This window comes from Microtus oregoni, unplaced genomic scaffold (assembly GCF_018167655.1).
Source record: "Microtus oregoni isolate MIOR12 unplaced genomic scaffold, Mior012 000003F_ref0000135, whole genome shotgun sequence".
NCBI classification, from domain to species: Eukaryota; Metazoa; Chordata; class Mammalia; order Rodentia; family Cricetidae; genus Microtus; species Microtus oregoni.
This window is the reverse complement of record NW_024543062.1, coordinates 64,434,220-64,457,211: the sequence shown is the minus strand read 5'-3', so window position 1 is coordinate 64,457,211 and position 22,992 is coordinate 64,434,220. Positions and strand designations below refer to the sequence as shown.

At 51.1% G+C, this 22,992-nt stretch overlaps 2 protein-coding genes across 5 annotated transcripts in view; one reads left to right on the top strand and one right to left on the bottom strand.

Moving 5' to 3' along the window:
* Positions 1–12,942, top strand: part of Ppfia4 (PTPRF interacting protein alpha 4) — a 47,312-nt gene extending 34,370 nt beyond the window's left edge. For 3 of the 4 annotated variants that reach the window (XR_005974028.1, XR_005974026.1, XR_005974027.1), the window contains exons 24-30: positions 12–187; positions 4,851–4,948; positions 5,499–5,674; positions 8,399–8,467; positions 10,286–10,463; positions 10,619–10,727; positions 10,923–12,942. Coding sequence is in view for 1 of the 4 variants with exons in the window: in XM_041648091.1 (XP_041504025.1) it covers positions 12–187; positions 4,851–4,948; positions 5,499–5,674; positions 8,399–8,467; positions 10,286–10,463; positions 10,923–10,972 (747 nt within the window). In the remaining 3 variants the exon portion in view is untranslated. The remainder of the gene's footprint in view (positions 1–11; positions 188–4,850; positions 4,949–5,498; positions 5,675–8,398; positions 8,468–10,285; positions 10,464–10,618; positions 10,728–10,922) is intronic. The other variant, XM_041648091.1, reaches the window with a different exon arrangement.
* A 6,615-nt stretch (positions 12,943–19,557) lies between these two features.
* On the bottom strand, positions 19,558–21,381 carry Myog (myogenin). Its single transcript, XM_041649268.1, has 3 exons — positions 20,911–21,381; positions 20,259–20,340; positions 19,558–19,679 (listed from the first exon to the last, which is right to left on the bottom strand). The coding sequence occupies exons 1-3, from the start codon at positions 21,379–21,381 to the stop codon at positions 19,558–19,560; spliced, it is 675 nt and encodes a 224-aa protein (XP_041505202.1).
* Between the last annotated feature and the right edge of the window lie 1,611 nt (positions 21,382–22,992).

The following is a 22,992-nucleotide window of genomic DNA, read 5'->3' as shown; positions in this document are numbered from 1 at the left end:
CATGTCCCCAGACCCTGGCCTATGGAGACATGAATCACGAGTGGATTGGAAATGAATGGCTGCCCAGCCTGGGGCTCCCCCAGTACCGCAGTTACTTCATGGAGTGCCTGGTGGATGCACGCATGCTGGATCACCTCACCAAGAAGGACCTGCGGGTCCACCTCAAGATGGTGGACAGTTTTCATCGGTGAGCCAGGCTGGAGCTGGGGCTACCTCCTTGGTGTGGCATCTTCCCAAGCCCTGGGGCTCTGTCCTCAGAAATGGAGGGGCCCTTTGTCTCTTTCCAGGGCCCACTCTGGGTAGTAATAGGTTTCCCTTGTTATGGAACTCTCCCATGTTCTTCTCTCATTCTGCGGTTTGTGAATTTGATCCTGTCCCTTTTAAACCCCCAGAGCACAAGTTGTTTTCATTAACATCCTCTTTGAGAGTTTCCTCTGGACTCTGAATTTCCTTGCTTGTGTTTTGGTTTGCTGAATTCTCTGTGTTCACCAAGGAGCCTTACAGTGGCTCTGACACCGAGGAACTGTATGTCTCTAGGTTATAAGATACCCTGTCTAAAGCAACCGAGAGAAGGGAGGGCTTATTTTGACTCTCGGTTGTGGGGTACAGTCCATCATGACAGAGCAGTGAAGACTGCAGCTGGCCGCTCTTCTCCAGCAGTCAGGAAGAAGAGGGTGCTCACTGGCTTTCTCCTTTACTTATCGTCTAGGACCCCAGCCCAGGGAAAGGTGCTGCCCACTTTTAGGCAAAACTTCATATCTCAATTAACCCAATCAAGATAATCCCTCAAAGACAGGCTAGAGGATAATCTAATCAATTAATTCCTCCCAGGGCCCTGGGGATCATTTTTTAGACAATTGCAGATACCCTTACATTGATAACCAGCATTGAGCATCTGTATTGTTTTTTTTTTCTGCCGCTGTGATAAAAATACCTTGACTAAACAATTTAGTGGAGAAAGGATTTATTTCGGGCTGTAGTTCCAGACCATTATGGTAGGAAGGACATGGCAGTAGGCAGGGGAAGCACAACACAGGAGCAGGAAGCTGGCTGATTAGATCACATTTGCACCCAGGACGTGGAGAAAGAACAGTGAGACCAGACTGTAAGCCTTCAAAAGCACCCCCACGACTTATTTCTCCTACTGAGGCTTTACCACCTGAGAGTCCCGTGACGTTTCCAACAGCACTACTATCTGGAGACTAAGTGTGCAAACACATGAGGGACCGCGCACCGTCATGGGGGCAATGGGCTTGTGACACTTTTGTGTCGCCGATGTGAGTCCCTCAGCTTTGTCCCTTTATGCAGAGTGACATCTAATCCTTGTCTTCTTTAGACTGAGAAGATCTGTACAAACCTGTCATGGCAGAGGTCCTAAGCTGGCAGCCTGTGAGCAGAATTTGGCTTAGAGATACATTTTATTTAGCCTCCATGTTTTTTAAAAATCATGAATTTAGTTGGCAATATTTTGTTTTTGTTTTAATTTTTATTATTTTTGTATATGAGTGGTCTACCTGCATGTATGTCTGTGAACCACATGTGTGCCTATTGCCTGTGGAGGCCAGATGGGGACATCAGATCCTCTGGAGCTGACATGAGTCACCGTGTGGGTGCTGGGAATTGAACCAAGGTCTTCTGGAAGAGCGGCCAGTGTTCTTAACCACTGAGCCATCTCTCCAGCTGCCAATGTTTTAACAGTAATTTCTATCTAGATGTCTGGAATTCTGGTTTCTTTGGAAAGGTGGGCAGCTCCGTGGCCACACTGCCACCTGGACATGACAGCCCCTCCAGCCTGCTTCCCAGCTAGCTCATGAACAAGCAATATGGCAGCCTGATCCCTCCCTGCCAGCACTGCAGAGTGAGGCTGGTGGGCACAGCCACTTAAACTAGGGCTTTGCCTCAAGCAGAGAGTAAGATGGCAGGTGGCGCCCAGTGTTTGTGGCTTTTCAAGTTCTGTCAGGACTTTGTGGATGTCTTCCAGTTGACACACTGTAGAGATTTAAACTGGACGGGATCTGGTTAACTTCCTCATGGACGAGGAAACCGAGGCCTAGGAAGGAGCAGTACCTTAGGGATGAAGACAGAGCACAGGCGGAACTAAGTCTGAGGACTCAGGTTCAGTCCTGCACCCCTTAGCCTTTCTGACCCCACAGCGACTTGTGAGCGCTGCAGGGAAGCTGTGTCTTCTCTGCCCAGCTGAAAGGGAGTCTTTTGTCTTTGCCTGGGTGGCTGCCAGGCCCAGCTGCACCTGTCTTCTCCTATGTGATTGATAGGCAGGGAGATGTGCCGCTCCTCTGCCTGCCTGATGTGTGCCTGGACTGCTGGAGAAGGCCCACCTGTCTTAGCAGGAGAGCCGGAGCCCTCCTGCACGCAGCCCCACTGTGAGGAGCAGGGAGAAAGCCAGCCTGCCAGGGGCTATAGAGCAGCTCTGAAGCATGGGTGCTTCAGGCTTCTGAGGTGTCACCACACTTTGCCTCTGCCATTCGCTCTGGGTTATTCTGCTCAACATTCCAATAGCACTTTCTTTCTTTTCTTTTCTTTCTTTCTTTCTTTCTTTCTTTCTTTCTTTCTTCTTGGAGTTTGGGGACAAGCTCTCACTCTGCAGCTTATGCTGGCCTCAAACTCACAACCCTCCCACCTCATCCTCCAGATATTGGGATTAGAGGCATGAGCCCTCATGTCTGGCCTCAAAAGCATGTTCTTGGCTATTCCTTTCCCCAGCCCCCCTTCCTGCTTTTGAAACAGGGACCCATGTAACCCAGGATGGCCTTAAACTTTCTGTGTAGGCGAGGATGACCTTGAGTTTCTGATCCTCCAGCCTTTACTTCCACGCGTAGGGATTATAGGCACGCCCCACTGTGCCTGGCCTCCCTGTCCTTTTTTTTGTATTTTGAGACAGGTTCTCACTAAGTTGTCTGGTCTTAAACTTACTCTGTAATAACTCTTGAATTTGGGGTCCTCTTGCCTCAGCCTCCTGAATAGCTTGGATTAAAGACTTGTACCACCAAGTCATTTTTGGGGACGTTCATGTAAGTCACTATTTTTATGACAAGAAAGGGATGTTTACATCTTACTCTACCAACAGGCAGCAAATCAAGGAGAGGTTGTTTGTACCTGCTCCCTTGGCCAGGTACAAACAACCTGGTGTCCTCAGGGAGAATGTGGCAGAGCTGGCATTCAGACATGTCTTGACCTAACTATAAGGACTTTATGGTTTTGCTGTGTTGTCCGACAGCCTTGAAAGCCATAGGAACTGTGTAAAGGTTTACAGCGAGACTTCATGTCAGGGGCGTAGCCCATCACGGGTTGTGTGAGCTGATGCCTCTTGATAGCCATCCAGAACTTAAGACAGCAGCTTGCACCCTAAATACAGGCGGCCTAGAAATGTGTCTCTGAGCACGAGTGTTCCAGGCAGAAGGCCTTTGGGAGCAGTCTGTATAATTTAATCTCAAAGCCGCTGGAGCTGGATGGGCCTTCTGTTCCGTTGCTCTGTGTAGAGGAGAACCCAGAAAGGGAAAGGATGAGGTAGTGGTCCAGTCAAGCTGGGACCCTTACATTTGTCCCAGTGTGAATCACTGGGGGGGGGGGGTGTCTGGTGTTGCTCAGCCACTGTGGAAGTGCTGTAGGGTGGATGAGTCCTAGATTCGGAGGAGCCCAGATTAAAGGCTGTGGGGTCCTTTCTAACCCAAGGTTCTCTGCCCGAGTTATTGTCCACTCACTGCTATTGTGACCTGCAATATTTATTTATTTGGTACAGTTAATAAGTTGTGTAAATTGTGTCATTTTCATCGTTAAGTACTTTAGAGCACCTATGATGCCCTAGAGATTTGTGACCAGTAAGTTAAATGGGCCCCTGTCCTCCGAAGTGTACATTTTGACTTGGCGAGACAAGATGGTTAAGGAGCTAGGAGAATAATTGGACCTCGTTAGTGTGGGGTGGAGGTGGTGATGGTATAAGTCTGCTTTAGGTGGCTTCTGAGTTGGGCTGAGCAGGAGACGTGTGAAGAAAGACTTAAAGGTGAAGAAAGAGCGAACTGTTTAGAAAAGTGGGGGTTGGATGCTCTGGGTGACAAGCAGTGCAAAGGCCCTGAGGCCCCCAGGCCTTGGATGCCTGCTATCCGAGGAGCAGCGTTGTGTCTGTGTGGCTGCAGCACAGACAGCAGGCTGGACAGGTAAGGGAACACCTGTGGCATCTTGTAGGCCACTGAAAGGCCTGAGGGAACTAGCAATATTAAGGAGTATCTTAGATTTCCTTTTACTTTGTGAGTGCTTGTTAGTCTTTGTCATCCCAACGCTGCAAAGAAGGGGCTTGCTAATTTCCTCCAAAGCCCTTCAACCAGGCAGGCCCTTTGTTGGTTTCTGTTTGCTGTAACAGAATATCTGACACACCCTGGGAGAGAAAGGATTTGGTTTTGCTCCTGGTTTGAGCCCATTGTGAAGGGCGAAGCAGAGAGAATGTCTCGGCCTTTAGGCTGTCTCCTTCTCCCCTTTTATTCCATTTGGTTCCCAGCCTGTGAAATGGAGCTGTCCATATTCAGGATGGGTCTTACCACCTCCCTAATCACCTCTGGAAATGCCCTTGAAGACACCTAATCTGCTAGGCTAGGTGGTGCAGTCCAACCAAGGTGACCGACAAGATCAGCCTTCAAGGCCCTACCTGCCTGAAGGGGACGGGGTGTAAGCAGCTGGAGGTGGAAGTAGCCTTGAATCAGGTGCAGCCCTGGCAGCAGGAGCCTGAAGGGACCAGGGTGTGTTTTGTGCTGGGTGCAGTGGGTTGGTACAGAATGGGGGCCGTGTAGCCAGGAATGTGGTTACACCAGAGCCCTGGCTCAGCTGCTGTGTGCCTACAGAACCAGTCTTCAGTATGGCATCATGTGTCTGAAGAGGCTGAATTATGACCGGAAGGAGCTGGAGAAGAGGCGGGAGGAGAGTCAGCATGAGATCAAGGGTAAGCTGGAAGGGTCTGAGGAAGCTTGCTTCGACCCCCATCCTGGGGCCCAGTGAGCCTCAGGAAAGACTCAGAGCTGAGAGGTGGCTACAACCCCAGCTTGTCCGATGGAACAGAAATATTCCATGTCCACTCAGATGTGATTCCACTTCCCTCAGACAGTGGCCACCATCCACACTGACGAGACCTCTGGTATGGTGCTGTAGACTGATGTGCTCACCGAAGTTGGTGACCTGGTGGTGGGGGAGGAGAGGGCTGGATGGGGAAGAGGCAGGTTTTAGATAAGACCCTGAAAGTAGAAAGAATAAGGCCACTTTGGCCTGGGGTGGGAGGACGACCCAAGCTGGGACCCCAGGGGAAGAAGTGGCAGAGATGCAGTGAGGTGGAGCTGGCCCTGCGGGAACCCAGATGCCAGGGAGGAAGCTCGGGATGGAGTGGGAGCTAGAGAGAGGGGTAGCCGGGGCTCTGCGGGTTGGAAATGCCTTCTGTGCCTGGAAGAGCCTGGGCCTGCCATGTTTCTTTTTTGTCCGTTTCTTTCTCTGCCCTCCAGATGTGCTGGTCTGGACCAATGACCAGGTTGTTCACTGGGTCCAGTCTATCGGGCTGAGGGACTATGCAGGAAATCTGCATGAGAGTGGTGTGCACGGTGCTCTGCTGGCCCTGGATGAGAACTTCGATCACAACACCCTGGCCTTGGTTCTGCAAATCCCCACACAGAACACCCAGGTAGGCCTCCAGTCCGCCAGTACCCACCTCCCCCTACTGTGTGTGTGTGCGCGCGCACGTGTGTGCATGTGTACACATGTGTGAGTGTGTGTGTGTGTGTGTGTGCATGCGCACGCGTGCATCCTGTCTGTCCCAACAGGGTGAGTGGTCCCTGTGCATCGCCAAAGCCCCTGGGGAATGTGTGTCTTTCACATTCAGTTACATTTCTTGCGGCCGCACAGCTGGGGTCACTCCAGCTCTTCCCAAGCTGAGGCCTGGTGCTTTCCTTTTCCTTAAGTTGCTTCTCTGACCCAACTTTTCATAGGGAAGAACAAGCGCTGGGCCTTGCAGGGACCGTAGAGCCTGTACCTACCCTAGGGATCTGCTCCTGAGCTCCTAGGCTTTAACAGACTAAATATACCAGTGGGCACAGCCCAGAGACACTCTATACCAGGGCTTTGTCTTCCTGTCAGCAGCTCAAAAGATTAGACATCTCCTTCAATTACATTTCGTAATTATTGTTACAATGATTATCTAGGAATATATCTTAAGTCTCTTGACCCTATTTATATTTTTGGCCCTTCTGACTTCCTGTGGGTAATGGAGTCTAGATGCACTCACACTCGGGTAAAGTACTTCCTGATTTTAGTTGTCCTGAATCTGCCTCTGCCAGGCTGCCCCTGGGGAAAGATCCACCTCTTCCTTACAGTTTAGCTTGATGAGGATGTTTGTATGTGACCCGTTCTCCCCTTTTGTAAGAACTGTGAATTTCATAAACTCTGATTATGTTGCCTCTGGGCCCAAGCCTTTGTTTTTCCAGACAGAATGGTCTTAATTCTTTTAGCTGTCCCTCGTGTAGACTAGCTGCTGCCCCTGATCATTTTAGCTGCCCTTGTCTGAACTGTTCGCAGCTGTCAGATTGCTTTTGAAATTCAGCCACTAGCTGTGCTGGCTATTCTGGGAACAGACACTTTTTGGCTTGACCGAGGGTGGGGCTGTGTTGTCTCTCGGTTCTGGGCAGCGCTGGCCTTAGGGGCAACGGCAGCATTCAGGGCCAATGTGATTGTAGACCGTCTGCTGTGACACCCACTGACCAGTCAAAACACATAGCATGGAACCTTTCCCTTCTAGTAAGAGTTTGGATTTCCTCCAAATGCAATTTCTCTATACTTGCCCACCTCTAAGTTCATTTGCAGGTTTCCTGCCTGCTCGGGGCTCTGCAGCTGATGCACATCCTTTTAACCTCTCACTTCCCAGAAGATCTGAAACGTTACAACCGTTTTCCTCTCTGATCACTTGTAAGACATGCCGCTTCCACTCTGACAAACACTATCCTGATAGAACTCTGGGCTTCTGGGCTTCATAGTCCCCCCAGAAATGGGCTTTCTCTTTCCCCTTCTCTCCTCCTCCTCCTTCTCCTCCTCCTCCTTCTCCTCTTCCTCTTCTTCCTCCTCCTCTTCTTCCTCCTCCTCCTCCTTCTTCTGTTGACCAGACTGGCCTTGAACGCAGAGATCCACCTGCCTCTGCCTCCTGGGATTTAAGGCATCTACTACCAACACCTGGCATTTTCTTGACCTATTTGTGTGACACAGTTTGGAATCCTTTATGGACCATGGTTGAAAATGTCTGGTGACAGACAGTTATGAAAACCTCCCTGTTTCTTTCTTTTGATTAATTTATTTCTTATTGTGTGTGTGTGTTTATGTGTACCATATGCATGCAGGCGTTGCAGAGGCCAGAAGAGGGCTTCTGGTTCCCTGGAACTGTAGTTATGGGCAGTTGTCAGTCACCTGATACAGGTGCTAGAAACTGAATCTGGGTCCTCTGCAAGAGCCGCAAGTGCTCTTAACTGCTGAGCCGCCTCTGCACCCACGCGGGTAGTTTCCTTACTGAGTTGATTCTGAGAAGGTCCAGAAAAGTGTCTCAGGGCCCCCACTATCTGCGACTGAGGATTCTTTTAGTCTGAGTTTGCAATGTGTGCCCTGCCAGATGAACTTACTTATTCCCGGGCAGTTTTGCTCACCCAAGTGTGCGTGCTTACTGTTGTTCCTCCTGCCCTCACCAATGGGTGCTCAGCCATGTTTTCCCACTAGAGACAAAATAGAGGCTTAAAAATAATTTTTATTTATGCATAGAAAATCAGGTATATTTGTACAATTTGTTTTGATCATCTTTGTCTACTATCACCTCCCTCCAATTCCCACTAGTGCCTCCGTTCTCCCTCACATCTTCCTGTCCTCTTTCTTTTTGTTATTGATAACTCTGTGAGTCTAATTAGTGAAAATAGTTTTTTTTCCCCAATAGATAAAGCCTGTCTACTCATGTACTCTGTAACCCAGCTTTATTTATTTATTTATTTATTTTTATTTTCGAGACAGGGTTTCTCCGTAGCTTTTGGTTCCTGTCCTGGAACTAGCTCTTGTAGACCAGGCTGGCCTCGAACTTGTAACCCAGCTTTAAAAATGACATTTGCCTCTAATTTGTCTGATAACCTGAGTTTGATCCCTGGGACCTGCATGGTGAAAAGAGAGAAACAATTCTTGCACATTCTCTTCTAACCTCCACAGTGCATAGTCACAATTGCCCACATGTGTGTGCGTGCATACACATACACACATACATACACACACACACACAGACACATAATAATAAAAACTGAATTAATGTAAAAATTTAAAAGAGAAAGATACCATAAATGTTATTAACTAGAGCCTCTCTTCCTTCCTCTCACCCTGTGGGTTTCAGGCCCGTCAAGTGATGGAGAGAGAGTTCAATAACCTGTTGGCTTTGGGCACAGACAGGAAGTTGGATGACGTGAGTACTTGGATATGAATTTAGGGCCTTGGTCATTGTAGGCTGATTGGATTGAGGGTCATGAGATCTCCCACCCTAGGGCTGATGAGTGGTGGCTAGCCTAAGGGAGGAGAGCCAGCAGGGATGGGGAATGGCAAGGGACGGGGGGGGGGGGGGGGGGGGGAATGGCAAGGGGCGGGGAGGAATGTGGTTGGTTGTGCAGCAGGCTGTGGGGAAGTCTCTGAAAATCATTTGTGCTATAAAACCCAAAGCCCGTGTTATACTTCTAGCATCTTCCACCTCAAAACTCAGCCTTCTTGGCCATGCAGGGTCAAAGGTCTTCCCCAGAGGCCGTCTCTGTGGGTGACTTTTCTGTTTCTGTGTCTCTCCATGCTGGGCGGGATTGCAGCCTGCCCTCCAGTTGTGTGGTGTCTGAGGACAGATGCTCTGCTGCGGTGCTGAGTGACAGCTCCGCTCTCTGCTCCTCAGGGTTGTTGGCACACTGCTAAACAAAAACCCAAGCTGACACCCCAGATCTTGCCGTAGCTTCACTCTGCAGCCCTTCTGGTCTGTAGAAGTAGCCCTTGACCTTCATTTCATCAGGCCTTCCCTTGGGGTTCAGGGAAGACTGGAGGGCCCTGCCAGCCCTCCCTGCTCCACCTCTTAACCTGTTTCCCTGTCACCAACCTTCCTTGAATGTACCAGTCTGTCTGCCTTACCCGACTGTGCTTAAGCAAGTTAAAAAAGAGCCCGGGACTGACGGGACGGCACAGGAAGGAAAACTCTGGCCCTATAAGCCAGATGACCTGAGCTTGGTGTCTGGAACCTATAGAAAGGTAGGAAGAGACAACCAGCTCCCCAGTGTTGTCCTCAGACTTCCACAGATGTCCCGTGGCGTGTGTGAACACACCCCACACACAGTTATTTCTAGGTTCTCCATCTTTAGACCTTGCTAAATTAAGGAATGGGCCTCCAATTATCCATTCATGAACAGTTACTGAGGCAGACAGCATTCCACGACATCACTCAGGATCAGGGAATGCATTCTTTGGAACAACAATCATTCATTGCTCCACAGAGCATAGAACATGATAGAGAAAGGAGAAGAAAAAGGAAGGAGTAGAAGGTGAAGGGACTGGGGGGAGCAGGGGGGGATGAGGGGAAGAAACAGTAATGGAGTACTCTTGTAGATGCTCCTGGGACAGGTCTTAGGGCAGGTTCAGAGGTGATTAAAGCATGTATCATTCCAAGAGCACAGATTACAAACCCCAGTGGGAGGGATCGTTGAGGCAAAACCAGGTGTCAGTGGCCCTGTTCCTGCTCACTCTGCCCATACTGGAGGGTCTGCACAGTTCTGAAAACACAAAGGTGGACGAGGAGGTTTGGCCACAAGGCAGTGAGCCAGGGCTCCAAAGGGTAGGGTGGGTGGCCTGTGTCCTTTGGAGTAGCCTGATTCCGGAGGCTCATCTGTCTGGCCCCATCACTGTCTGTGTGTTCTGGTTCCACTGGAGAAGGTAGCCTGAGACATAAATAGGTGAGGCAGATGTTGGACTTTCCATTTGACAGATAAGAAAACTGAAGCCGGGAGAGTCCTGTTGCTAGTCACGCAACTGAACCAAGAACGGCAACCTAGAACTCATGATCTCTGGCAGTGTGTTCCTAGCAACCTGGGTAGTATCTTTATTGAGGCCCCAGGACAGGATAGCAGGACTGGGGCTGACCAGTGAGTGACCTCCCGCAGGGAGCCTAGGACGAGAGAAATACTTTGAAAAAGCAGTGGGCTCTCCCAGCTCAGTTGGGAAGGTTGAGGTGGCAACTCCAATATGTCCCTTGGTGCAGGGGGAAGAGAAGGTGTTCCGTCGAGCACCCTCCTGGAGGAAACGCTTCCGGCCACGGGATCACCACAGTGGTGGCATGCTGGGCACCTCTGCAGAGACCCTCCCAGTGGGCTTCCGTGTATCCACGCTGGGTCCGCTGCAGCCCCCACCCCCTCCGCCCAAGAAGATCATGCCGGAAGGTGAGTGCGGGGACTGGCCGCGAGCTCCCTCCCGCAGCCTGGGGCCAAGCGGGCTGGAGAGGGGCGAGGCCGAGGCTGCGCTGCACTAACGCTGCGGTGGGGCGCGCACTAACCCGCGCTCTGTGTGTTCTCCCGCCGCTGCCGACTCCTGCCAGCCGGGACGGCGGGGGCGCAGAGACTGGAGCCCTCCACGGTCCGGACCTACTCCTGCTGACCCCCCACCCTCCCGCCCCGGGTCTGACGGGGGTGTGCCCCCGGCTCGGGGTAAGTGGGCCTGGCCGTGGCTGCGCTCGCCCGCTTTGCCTCCGCCCTGGCCCGCCCTGCCGCCGCACCCTCGCTGCAGCACCATCCGGCTTGCCCTTCCCGCTTTGCTTTGCGCTTGGCCGCATGTTGCACCTACCTGCTGCCCTTCCGGGGACCACCTCCACTTACAGAGCTTCTCTCTCTCTTCTCTCTTAGCTCACTCCCACTATCTCTACGGACACATGCTCTCCGCCTTCCGGGACTAGCCACGGCCCCCAGGGTGGGTGCCCTGGTTTCACAGGCTCAGCCAGCTCTGACCCCTCCTGCTCGCTCCCTTTCTCCCTTGGCTCCCAGGCTCTCCTCTGTGACTTTCCAGTTGCCCGGGATCTCAGAATATGCTCATCTACTCCCTTGGCATCCCACTATCCGAGTCCTACTTCGTGCCCCTTTTGTAAGTCTCTGGTGGATGTGGCCAAGGTTTCCTGTGTGTGGCAGCACCCAGGTTAATGGTGCTTGGGATTCTGTGGGAGGGAGAAAAGAGTAACACTGAGTGAGTGTCACCACCTTTCCTCTTCTGGACCTAGTTTGGTGTGGACTCTGGGTTCATCAGGCTCATGATCCCAAGCCAAGGACTGAGATGGCCCATCCAATAAAAGGCCATTTCGGACTCTGTCCTGCTTGGACTAATTGGCCTTCTGGTCCCCCCCCCCCCCCCACTCTGGCTGTGCCAAATGGTCGGAGTGGTTTTGTACCCCCTTTCACAGTATCACCCCTGCCCGTTCCCCAAACCGGTCCACAGTGTCTGTAGCTCCTGCCTCCTGGTTGTGCTTGGGGGCAATGAGGGGTGAGTACCCGAGTCCCTCCAGGATATGCCAGGAAGGAAACTGAGGAAGGCTAAGGTGGAAACTCTGAGTCCCAGCTGATGCAGAATCCCAAATATGTGGGAGAAATGGACCCCAGAGCTTTGGACTAAGGGCGAAGGCAAGGGAAAAATCTTCAACTCCTTGCCCAGTGGAAGGTAAAGTCAGGGAAACTAGAAGGAAAACAGATGGCCTTACTACCTAAGCCCAAAGGGCAGTGGGAATGGTTCAGCCCCAGCCACAGTGGAGTCTGCTACGGGGCTGAGTGGGTCAGATCGTGAGCTGTTATGTCTGCCCTGAAAGGGCACCATGTCCCAGGTCCAGGATATCTAATGTGGATTGAGGCAGTCTTCCTTCTGTGTCCTCATGCCGTCCAGCCCTCCATTAGTGTTCTTTGGGGGTCAGCTATCTACTCCAGAAATTGTTGATCTCCTCTCTCCCCACTATTTGAATTGCTTTTTCTGGCAGCATGGTGGGGCAGGACGGATTGTGAGGAATGCCATTCACCTCCTCTTCCAGACCCATTCCTTAGCCTTAGGAAATCTCAGGACCTCATATCAGGGTGGGTCGATAGAAGCTGATACTTAACGGGAGAGGAAAAGACGTGCCTGGGTTGTGTTTGTTGGAGGCAGGCAGGACAGTACCCTCCTGCCCTCCTGTAGGCAAGTGGAGTAACTGGCTTACCATCTCATTCACTGGGATTCTGAGCAGGGGCTAGGCTGGCAGGTGGAGAAATGAGCCAGAACTCCCTGCTGCCCAGTAGGGGAAAGCTTGGCTAATGGGGTGACTGAATGGGCTCCCCTGGGCTGGGCAGGAAGCTACCTGTCCTTGATCCCATTGTTTCCGCATCCCTACCAGTCTGGCTGCTGGGGATGAAGTTGAGAAACAATTGAGTGGAATATGAATTAGTTAGAGTGTGAGAAAGCCCGATCCTGATCGCTGGAGTTACACAGAAGTACCAGCATCCTGAGATGGAAGGAGTTGAGCTTGACAACCCCATCTAACTCCTTCTGGGGACTCTCTATGGGCTAGCTGTGTGAGAGAGTCAGCCCTGCCCCTCCTCTACCATGTAACCCTGTCATGGTTTTCGATGTCATAGGTAGCGACTGGGGATCCAGGTGTTTTCAGGGTCAGCAGGGAGGATGGACGGGGACTCTGCATGCAGTGATGGAAGGCTGCTGTCATGGTGTACCCTTTGCCTCACAGTTAAAGTATATATGCATATATTTTTTTTTTCTGGAGAGTAACCAGTGGCCCAAGCCCCCCTTGCCAGCCTCCTGTGTCTCACCGGGTCTCTTCTCAGTACTGTATTGGCTCAGTGCTTCAGGAGTGGGTGTGCGAGTGTGTGTGGGTGTGTGTGGGTGTGTGTGGGTGTGAGTGGGTGTTTATGTACCAATAAACAACCTGGTTTTAAGACAATGTACAAATGGCCTCCGTTTCTTTATTGAACACTCAGCTCACCCGATGTGTCCAGATTCCTTCACAGACCTCCAGGTTGCTGTGCTCTGGGAAGGAGGTATCAGAGTTTTGAAGCATACGGACAACACATTTCTGTTTATTATGCACACACAGGATGATGGGAAAGGTAGCGTTCGGGTGGCTTGTACCAAGCGTTTAGAGCAAGGTGAAGGGATGAGAAGCCTGCTCTCAGACTTGGCCGGGTTCCCGTTTCACCTTTATTCTTCCAGGTCTACTCTACCTGGATCCTTTCACACTGAGCCCGGAGTCACTGCTGCTGCCCAGCCTCCTCTGGGCATCTCTGCATCCCAGGAGCTGTCTTAGTTACCTTTTGGTTGCTGTGATAAGATACCATGACCAGGGTAATTTATGAAGAAAATCATTTACTTGGGTGCTCACTTACAGTTCCAGAGAGTTAGAGTCCATGTCCATCATGGCAGGGAGGATGGCAGCAGGGTGGTAGGCAAGCGGGCAGATAGACATGGCACTGGAGAAGTAGCTGAGAGCTTACATACTGAGACAACAACCAAAAGGCAGAGAGAGAGCTAACGGGGATGGCATGAGCTTTTAAAACTTAAACGCCCGTGCCCAGTGACTCACCTTCTCCAACAAGGCCATGCTCCTGATCCTTCCCAAACAGTTCCGCCAACTGGGGACCAAACATTCATGTGAGCCTATGGGAGTGATTCGTTTATTTGTTTGTTTTTTGTTTTTTGAAGCAGGGTTTCTCTGCGTAGCAGCTCTGGATGTCCTGGAACTTTCTAGAGCAGGCTGATTTCAAACTCACAGAACTCTGCCTGCCTCTGTCTGGGAATAAAGGTGTGTGCTGCCTGCGCTACCTCTTCTAACACCACCACAGCTGTGCTGGGACTATTCTAATTTAAACCACCACAGTCTCCACTGCTTCAGTTCAGGGCCCAGCTTCTCTATGACCTTAAGAAGCAGTTCATGACTTGGATCCCTGGCCCTCTCCTCTTCCCACTAGCTTGAATCTGCCTAATCAGAAATGTTCTGTCCACCAGTGCCTCTTACAGAAGACAGCTCAGTGGCTCTTTTCTTTGCCTTGGTAGTTTTGACCCTTCAACTCATTTCCTTTCTAAGTCTCTCATGGGACGCAATGGCTGACACTGCAGTAGAGTTAGGTAACCAGCATCCTTCAGTTTCGTGAACATGCTATAAATGTTGAACAGGTGTCTGTGTTGTCTCCTTGTCTGTCTACTGCCCTGGGCTGTGAGGGCATTCCTTAGGTCAGTCTCTTTGATCTCTACATTGATGGACCTCATCTTGAAGAATCGTTGAAAGGATTAATATTAACAAAAGCCAACAAATCCCTAAGCACTGCTGGGTGCCAGACTCTTGCCTGGTCTAGCTGCTATTACAAAACAACCTTACACAGGTCATTTTTAATCAACAGAAATGTGTTTGAGAAGTCCAAGAGCAAGCTACCAGCAGATTTAATCTCCAGTGAGGGCTTAGTCTTCAGAAATGGTACTTTGTCAAGGTATTCTCATACACTAGAAAGGTTGAAGGGTAACAAGGGCCAAGCAGGTGCCTCTTATAAGGGCACTAAACCCCATTCATGAGGACACAGCCCTCATATCCTAACCACCTTCAGAAGGCCTATCTCATAATGCCATTACATTAGGGATTAGGTATTTTAAAGATTAAATTTTTCTCAATCTCAGTGTGAATGTGCACGTGTGTGTGGGTGCCAGTGGAGGCCAGAAGACACGTGGGTCCCTTAGAGCTGGAGGTACAGCGTTTGTGAGCTATATGATGCAGAGCGGCAAGCCCTCTTAACTGCTGAGCCATTTAGCTAGCTCTGAACATGGGTTGAATGTGAATTTTGAAGAAGTTCAAACATCTAAATTGGCTGGGCGGTGGTGGCGCATGCTTTTAATCCCAGCATTTGGGAGGCAGAGGTAGGCAGATCTCTGTAAGTTCGAGGCCAGCCTGGTCTACAAGAGCTAGCTCTAGGACAGGCTCCAAAGCTACAGAGAAACCCTGTCTCAAAAAACCAAAAAATAAAATAAAAACCATCCAAATTATAACTTGTAGTAAACAGATTAACTTGTAGTAATCAAATTAGTTAATTAATTAATCCAGTCCTCAGAAGCCAGCAGTGTGGCGTCATTGCGATTGCGATTTTATAGAACAGGAAACTGTCAGGTTAAGATCACACACCTTGCCGGGCGGTGGTGGCGCACGCCTTTAATCCCAGCACTCGGGAGGCAGAGGCAGGCGGATCTCTGTGAGTTCGAGGCCAGCCTGGTCTACAAGAGCTAGTTCCAGGACAGGAACCAAAAGCTACGGAGAAACCCTGTCTCGAAAAAAAAAAAAAGATCACACACCTTGTGAAAGACATGGGTCTCAAGCCTAGGTCTGAGTCCAGTGCCTTGTCCTTCACTGTAATCTGTGTGGTGGATTCCTAATCTTGTGCCCGGAGTGCTTGATACCTTAACTGCTTCTTCTGAGAGAGCGTCGTGATTTCTCCAGCTATCCTGATTCTCTTTCCCTCATACGTCTGTCTGTAACTACTCAAGTGGCCCTTGGTACCCATGAATCATCCTGGGGCCACAGTCCACTCACTTACGTGGTTAACCATGTGGCCTGATGCACACTGCGTTCTTGTGTCCCTTCCACAGCCATCGGGGCCCCAAACACTGAGGCAAGAGTGAGCGTCCGTGGGCACAGGTGACAGGAAGAGAGCCAGATCTAACCTAGGCAGAACCCAGGCAAGCCTCTCAGTGCCCCGCCCGCCATGGTCAAAGGTGGAACTGAGGAGCTGAGCTACAGTAGCTGGCTACAGGAAAGAGGTCTGAAGGTTCCAGAAAGCCATGACTTCTCAGGGTTGTCAGCCGCTGGATTGGGGATACAGGAAGAACAGTCCTGTATGGAAATGGTTCAGGGATGCTGGACTCCAGATAAGATCCTAGCTAGTGTCAAAATGTTTTGCCCTTCCTTCCTTCCTTCCTTCCTTCCTTCCTTCCTTCCTTCCTTCCCTCCTTCCTTTCTTCTGTGTAGCCTTGACTGTCCTGGAACTTTCTTTATGGAGCAGCTGGCCTCAAACTCACAGAGATCTGCCTGGGATTAAAGGTGTGCACCACCGCCCAGCTTTTTTTTCATCATGTTTCTTTAACATTTGGAGAAAACAGGGAAGAATCTTTTTAGGGAAGGGTCCTCAGAAGGTTTTCCTTTGCTGTCGCTGGAAATGTTCTAAACAGAGTGAGAGATCAGAAGTCTGGGTCTGGGTGTTCACCCATAGCTAAGGGAGTGCAGAGAGGAGGTCAACAAAGGATGGTGATATATGTTCCTCTCAGGCCTGAACTGGGCTCCTTGGCCAATCTCATGTGGCGCTCTGGCTTCCCTAGGCATCTGTGCTCCAGCTTGAGCCTTCAAAACCAGGAAACTAAAGAGCATGGGGCATGACATGCTAGGGGATAGTAGGGTGGCTTTTCATCCGTGGAACAGACACCTGAGTTGAGGGGACCCTCTCTCCTACCATTGTTCTTCCACGCCAGTTGCCCCCAACCACCTAGTACACCTACAGCCACCAGTGGAAAGGTTTTCCGGGAAGTTAGACACCTGAGAATGTTTGCTGGAGGGCACAGATGGCGCTGCAAGCATCCTATAATTTATAATAATTAGCCAAACACCAGGAAGCGCCTGCATCCACACTGGCATGCCAGTTTCAAGTAATTCTTGCCTCTTCATTCTGTGTATTCCTTAAAGTCCATTATTAGGCAACATTTGATTAACCCAGTTTGATTTATCGTAGTTACTTCCCCTGATTGAGGGAATTTAACTTAATTTCCCTAAAGAACTTTAGCTCATTATTCATTAACATGAGCGTTATCTGTAATTCTATTGTGAAGGTTGAGAATTTGTTAATTTAAGGAAACCCTTACGCTTAATAACATCTATTTTGTGAAAATATTCTGGGCTCCTGTATGGCAGGGTTAGTCATTCACATCTGGCTGTGCTGGCATGTGGTGAGTTGAGGCCTTGCAAGCTATGGTTACACCTGCCTGTGCAGGGCTCTGCTGATTCTAACGACCTGGTTATTCTTTCAAGTGTGAATATACATCTCAGTTTCCAGTTGGCGTAACTAAAAAGAATGGGCTTTAACACCATATCCAGCAACCGCAGGAGCTGAGAACTCCATGGTATTCATTGATGACCTTGCTCTTGGCTAGCACTAGACCCTTGTAGGGGCCTGGGAGGACTAGAGATAGATGCATCACAGCTGAAGACAGTGGGGCAGTGCCCACCTAAGAACACCGGGAGGCACTGGGACAGAGGACATAAATCTCAGGAGAGCCCTTTTTGGTTGCGCAGTCGAGTGTTGTGGTTATAAGAGAGCACACTAGACTAGAGGTAGGGGTGGCAATATGGGCACATATTTCATCCCAAGGACAGTAGATCAAGACTAGACTTAGACATTCCTCTTCAGGCTCTCTGTGAAACTGTAATTCAGTGACACAAACTCAAAAAGAAGAAAATTCCATAAACCAGGATGGATGATTGCTTATTTGAGGCAGACAGACTTTGATGGGACCCACCTTCTCTACCTTCTCACCCTCTTCAGTTCCCCAAAGCTCTGCCGAGTCTCCCTCATACTGTCCAGGCAAGGTTGGGAAGGCAGTTGGGGAGGGGTCCATCTGAGCTCGAGCAACTGTAGAATGACTGTTATCGCCTGCTTTCTTAAACTGGCTGATGTCAGTTGCCAAAGGGTCCCAGAGAACTGTAGAGGGCCCGGGATGTACCATGTACCGAATCCTCTGTCCAAAATGGTTAGGAAACAATCTGCAGTCAACCAATCAAATGGCACGACACAACTGGAATTAGTAAATTTGAAGTCAGTGTTCTTGGTCCTTTCCCGTTCTAGTTCCTTTGACCTCCTCTGTCCCCCCACCCCACCCCTCGAGACAGGGTTTCTCTGTAGCTTTGAAGCCTGTCCTGGAACTAGCTCTTGTAGACCAGGTTGGCCTCGAACTCACAGAGATTCGCCTGCCTCTACCTTCTCAGTGCTGAGATTAAAGGCGTGCGCCACCACTGCCTGGCCTGACCTCTGTTAATCCGTACACTGTCTCCAGCTATGATCTTCGCTCTCACTTTTCCACCCAACCGTCTCCCCTTGGGAAGGCAGTCTTTGAAAAAGTAGCCTTCTGAATGATTAGAATCATAGCTTCGCCTGTTTGTTCTCTGTCTCTCATTTCTCAGCACAATCGCCTGTCTTTGAGCTGTAGGTGGGGACAGGAGTATCCCTGTGCTTGGAGGGAAGGGCAGAGGGCAGTAAGGGGACATGCTCTTTGTCCTATGAAGACATGACAGTGTCTGGCTCCATTTGCTCTGTGTAGCCACCTCCTGTTTCTCTGTAGAGCTCAAGGTTATGTGGATCCAGGGGAGAGACAGGGCTGAGGGAGGAAAGTCCCACAAACCCAGCTCTGCACCCCTAACCCTACTTGTGGGCTGAGCACAAGCTGTGAGCATGCTCAGTGGACCTCTTGGGCTGTAAGTTGGAACACAGCAGACTGTGAATGATGTCTGTCGTAAAGTACAATAGAGTGCTTTGTACTTCTGCCTTGGTGTGCCCAGGATTTCTGAGGAATCTGGTCTCTTCCCCAGCGGTGCAGCGCCTGGCTCTTGTGTCTGGTGACCAGTTCAGGACCACAGCTCCATTCACAGAAACCCATCCCGAGTGGTCCCCCCTCCATGCCTTGTGCATATGAACCCCTCAGTGTTGTCAGTGTTTCCCCTCCTGATACATCATTGCAGACACTTTTCTAGCAACCAGTCTTTATTCATTTTTTAAAAAAGAAATCCAAATAAGTTAGCAAAAGGATTACAAAAAAAATTGGCAAAACCACACACAATGCTTAGTTTAACAAAAGAAGTCGCCCCAAGAGCCCCCACCCCCTTCCCTGCCTGTCCCTGGCAATATTAGCACAGGAGACCTTGGTCAGATGGCAGCTTTACAAACAACACACAAAACAAACAAAACAATACACAAACCACTGGAAGGTTCCCAATATCCACTGCAAAAGCTTGGCCCCCAGGGACTTTGGAACAGGGTAGTTCCTCTCCCTTCTCTCTCAACTCAGGGCAGGCCCAGCCCAGCCCCTGGCATCAGGGAGAGATTGGAACAGGTGTGCATGCTTGTCCAGATTGGGGCGCTGTCTCCGGCTCTCATTTGGGGGGTGGAATTTAGAAGCATATTATGATTTTTTTTAAAAGCTCCTGAATTTGCCCCATTGGGGAACATCCACAAGGGGGTTCTCTGGACTCCATCTTTCTTTCCTTGGAAGGGGATACACTGTGCTCTAAGGAGTCAGCTAAAAGGGCATCCATTCCCTTGCTGGGCTGGGGGTTAGCCTTTTACGAATGGGGAGTGGGTAGTCTGGCCTGTGGCAACCTGGGGCTGTTTTCTTGGCACCAGGACAGCCTCGCTTGAAAGGCCCCTGCAGCAGAAGTGGTGGCCGTTGACACCATCCTGGGGGCTCAAACGTGGACACCCAGCCTGGCAGACAAACTCAGTTGGGCATGGTTTCATCTGGGAAGGCAACAGACATATCCTCCACTGTGATGCTGTCCACGATGGAGGTGAGGGAGTGCAGGTTGTGGGCATCTGCAGGGTCGGCTGCAAGCAGATGATCTGAAAGGAGAAGACGGGAGTGTCTTCTGGGCAAGGGGCATGGGACCCTTGTGATGGCACAGGCTTTCCCAGACAGACAGGAGAGCGAGTGTCAGGAGTTCCCCCAGCCACTAGCATTCCAGCACACCCCATGCTGTGTGTGTGTGTGTGTGTGTGTGTGTGTGTGTGTATGTGTGTGTGTGCGCTTCCTCTCTGAAATCCCCTGATGCAGTTAGGTTTTGGAAGTGGCTATCCCAAGGTGAAGAAGCCAGGATAGCGTATCCTAGGGAACCGGGCCCAGTTTTGCAGCACTGACTCAGCAGTTCCCAGGGACCCCTGGGGCAGGGACAGGCTCTTCTCTCTGAGGTCAACCACCAGACACCAGCCTGAATGCTGTTGGAGGCTGTGAGTACTCCTTACTGATCAAGGCTACAGGGAGGTACAGGGCTTCCAGCCCACCGTTTGGGGCCCTCAGGTCAGCAGTTTCCCGAGGAAGCCACAGGAAGGTGACTGGAACATGGAATAAGGTAAGGGACTAGCCCAGCCTAGTTAGGGTCTAAGCGATTTGAGCTGTGGTTACCAGGGTCAGGATTCACTTACCTCCTGGGTTGGGACCGAACTCCAGTGCACTGCCCCACTCTGGACTGCAGGAGGCGCTGTGGGAGTTGCATTCACTGTGTACCTGCAAGGCCACGATCCAAGGTCAATTCTACAATCGTCCTCAGGTACAGCTCTCTGCTTGGGTTCCTGGGTAGGTTACCACCCTAGAATGTTCTCTACAGATAGCCTACTTTCTAGGTCTTTCGTGGTTTCTAGGATGGGAATTTTGCCTTCACTTTGGGGAAAAGGGCCATAAGCCACAATGCTTCATTATGATGACCTCTGAGTAGGACAAAGCAGGTTTCTTTAGCCACTTGGTCTGGCCTTTTAGATGCTGCCTCGAGCATGGGAATCGGCCCTCGCCTTCACCTGGGCTCTCCTAAGCCCTTAGGGCAGACTTGTTTCTGGCCCCTTTCTGTTCTCTTGTGCTGGTCCACCCCCCCACTCCCCCACTCCCCCATCTGTATTTACTATCCACTGCCTTTGTCTGGTCTGGAAGCAGTATGAGCACAGAAGGTCTCGGGAAAGCCTAGCCGACAACGAAAGGGGTCCTGGGATTCCCTAGGGCCCTGGCTTTGCACCTGTTCCAGCCCAAGCTGACCAGGCACCTCCCTCTGGCCCTATCCCTGGGACTGGTGCGCCAGCCACTTACCACAGGCTGGGGCCCGCCCCCGCCTCGGTAGCGGAGATCTCGCTCCTCCTGGTTGAGGGAACTGAGCAAGGCCTGTAGGCGCTCAATGTACTGAATGGCACTGCGCAGGATCTCCACCTTAGGCAGCCGCTGGTTGGGGTTGAGCAGGGTGCTCCTCTTCAGGGCCTCGAAGGCCTCATTCACTTTCTTGAGCCTGCGCTTCTCTCTCAGTGTGGCTGCCCTCCGCCGGTCCACAGATACCGATTTTCTCTTACACACCTTACATGCCCACGGTAGGCACTGGCCTGGACAGTGCTCAGGGGTCCCCAGTCCCTTTTCTTCCAGGGGCCCTCGGGCTTCGGGGCTCAAGCTGAGCTCAGTCCGCTCATAGCCTGGGGGCTCGAAACCCTGGAGGTGGACAGGCAGGTAGTTTTCCCCATCATAGAAGTGGGGATCCTGGTAGAAATAGGGGGATGTCTCATACAGCTCCATCGGGTCGGAAAAGACTTGTTCCTGCCACTGGCCCCCAAGCTCCTGTAGCCCCTCACGCCAACTGCTGGGTGCCATTTAAACCCTCCCTGCTGGCATGGACCCAGAGATAAATATAGCCAACGCCACCGAAACCTGAGCCCCCCTCTAAGCTGTTGCTGCACATCAAGACGTTTACAGTGGATTACAAGTGATTCCCCTTCCCTCTCCTTTCGCCCCCACCCCACCCTGCCTGCCTGCCCCTGGCCCAGGCGGCTCCTGTGCTCACACGGGTCGGGAGGCCGTCGGCTGTAATTTGATTAGTTTTCCCTTCTCCATAGCCCCTGTGGGGTAGGGAAGGTGGGGGTGGATGCATTCCCCCCTCTCATCTGCTCCTTTCAATTACTCCTCTCCGGGCTGCCTGCCTGCTCTCCTCCATGGTCCAAGGCAGCTGGTGGACAGGGCAGGAGGACACAAAAAAGAGTTTGCTTTGGGCTAGAAGTGGCCCTCAGACTCCATCTAGCCTACTCTCTGCTGCTTGGGACCACCATAAAGCATATTGCACCAGTCTCGTGGACCCATAAAGGCTTACCATCCACCACAGCAGGACCACTCCAAATTTGAGGCGCGCACGTGTATGTGTGTGTGTATACTTAGGGTCTATGGAGGCAGAATACAGAAACTCAGAAGGGCAAGTTGGTTCAATTGTTGGGTTTCCATAGAAATCTGGACCTTATATGTTCTCTTAGGTCTCACATAACTGTGCATAGATTGAGGCAAGCGAACTCGAGGACTTCTTAAGCAATGGGGGGTTGGTTCTTAAGTAGTAGGGGCCGGGGGAAGTCAGTGTCTAGTGAGGATGAGCCCTCACAGCCTCTGCATTGTCATCTTTTCCCCCAGTTAATAGCGATTTGGTCTTCTGTCTCCCCCCAGGTCACTCTTAATCATCTCTTGGTGCTTTCCCCCTTAATGATGCTCCTGCCCTGTTCTGACTCTAGGACCATCTTGACTCCTCTCTGGAGATGGGGTGGTAAGGAGAATAGTCCTTTGTATTGTTTGCGTCTCTGCTGGGCTGCCAGGCTGGCTTCTTCTATCCCTCCTGCCCGAGTCACCATCTCTGAATGCATCATACAACTCTAGAATGTCAGGCGTGGTGGGGGAGCTTGGCTTCCCATTCCATCTCCGGCTGCATCTGTGGTTACCTCAGCGGAGGCATCGGTGATCAGGGAGGACAGTTCTAAGAAGGGCTGCCGGCTGCTGGCCACCTTTCCACCCCACCTCTTGATTCCTGAGTCCTCTTCCTGAGGATGTCACACAGCAGCCTGTTCTACTGACCCGTAGCTTTAGGAACTCAAAAACTCTTAACCATGGGTCAGGATTTTCCCCAGGATCCTGCACACCAAGTGTGAGCCATCCTGTGACTAGCAGTCAGGACAGTAAGGGGAAATCAAGGTATGTGTGGTGGGGGCTCAGGGAGGACTCACTTCCTAGTGGAGGTGAGAGCTGCGTGGGTTTTGGTTTAAAGGACTAGCTTTCTCTCCTCCCTTAAGCCACAGGGAAGAGCCAAGAAAACGCCGCTGTCCTTTGAAGGTGGGGACAAGTGGGAAGGGCACAGGCTAGACAATAAAAGAGCCC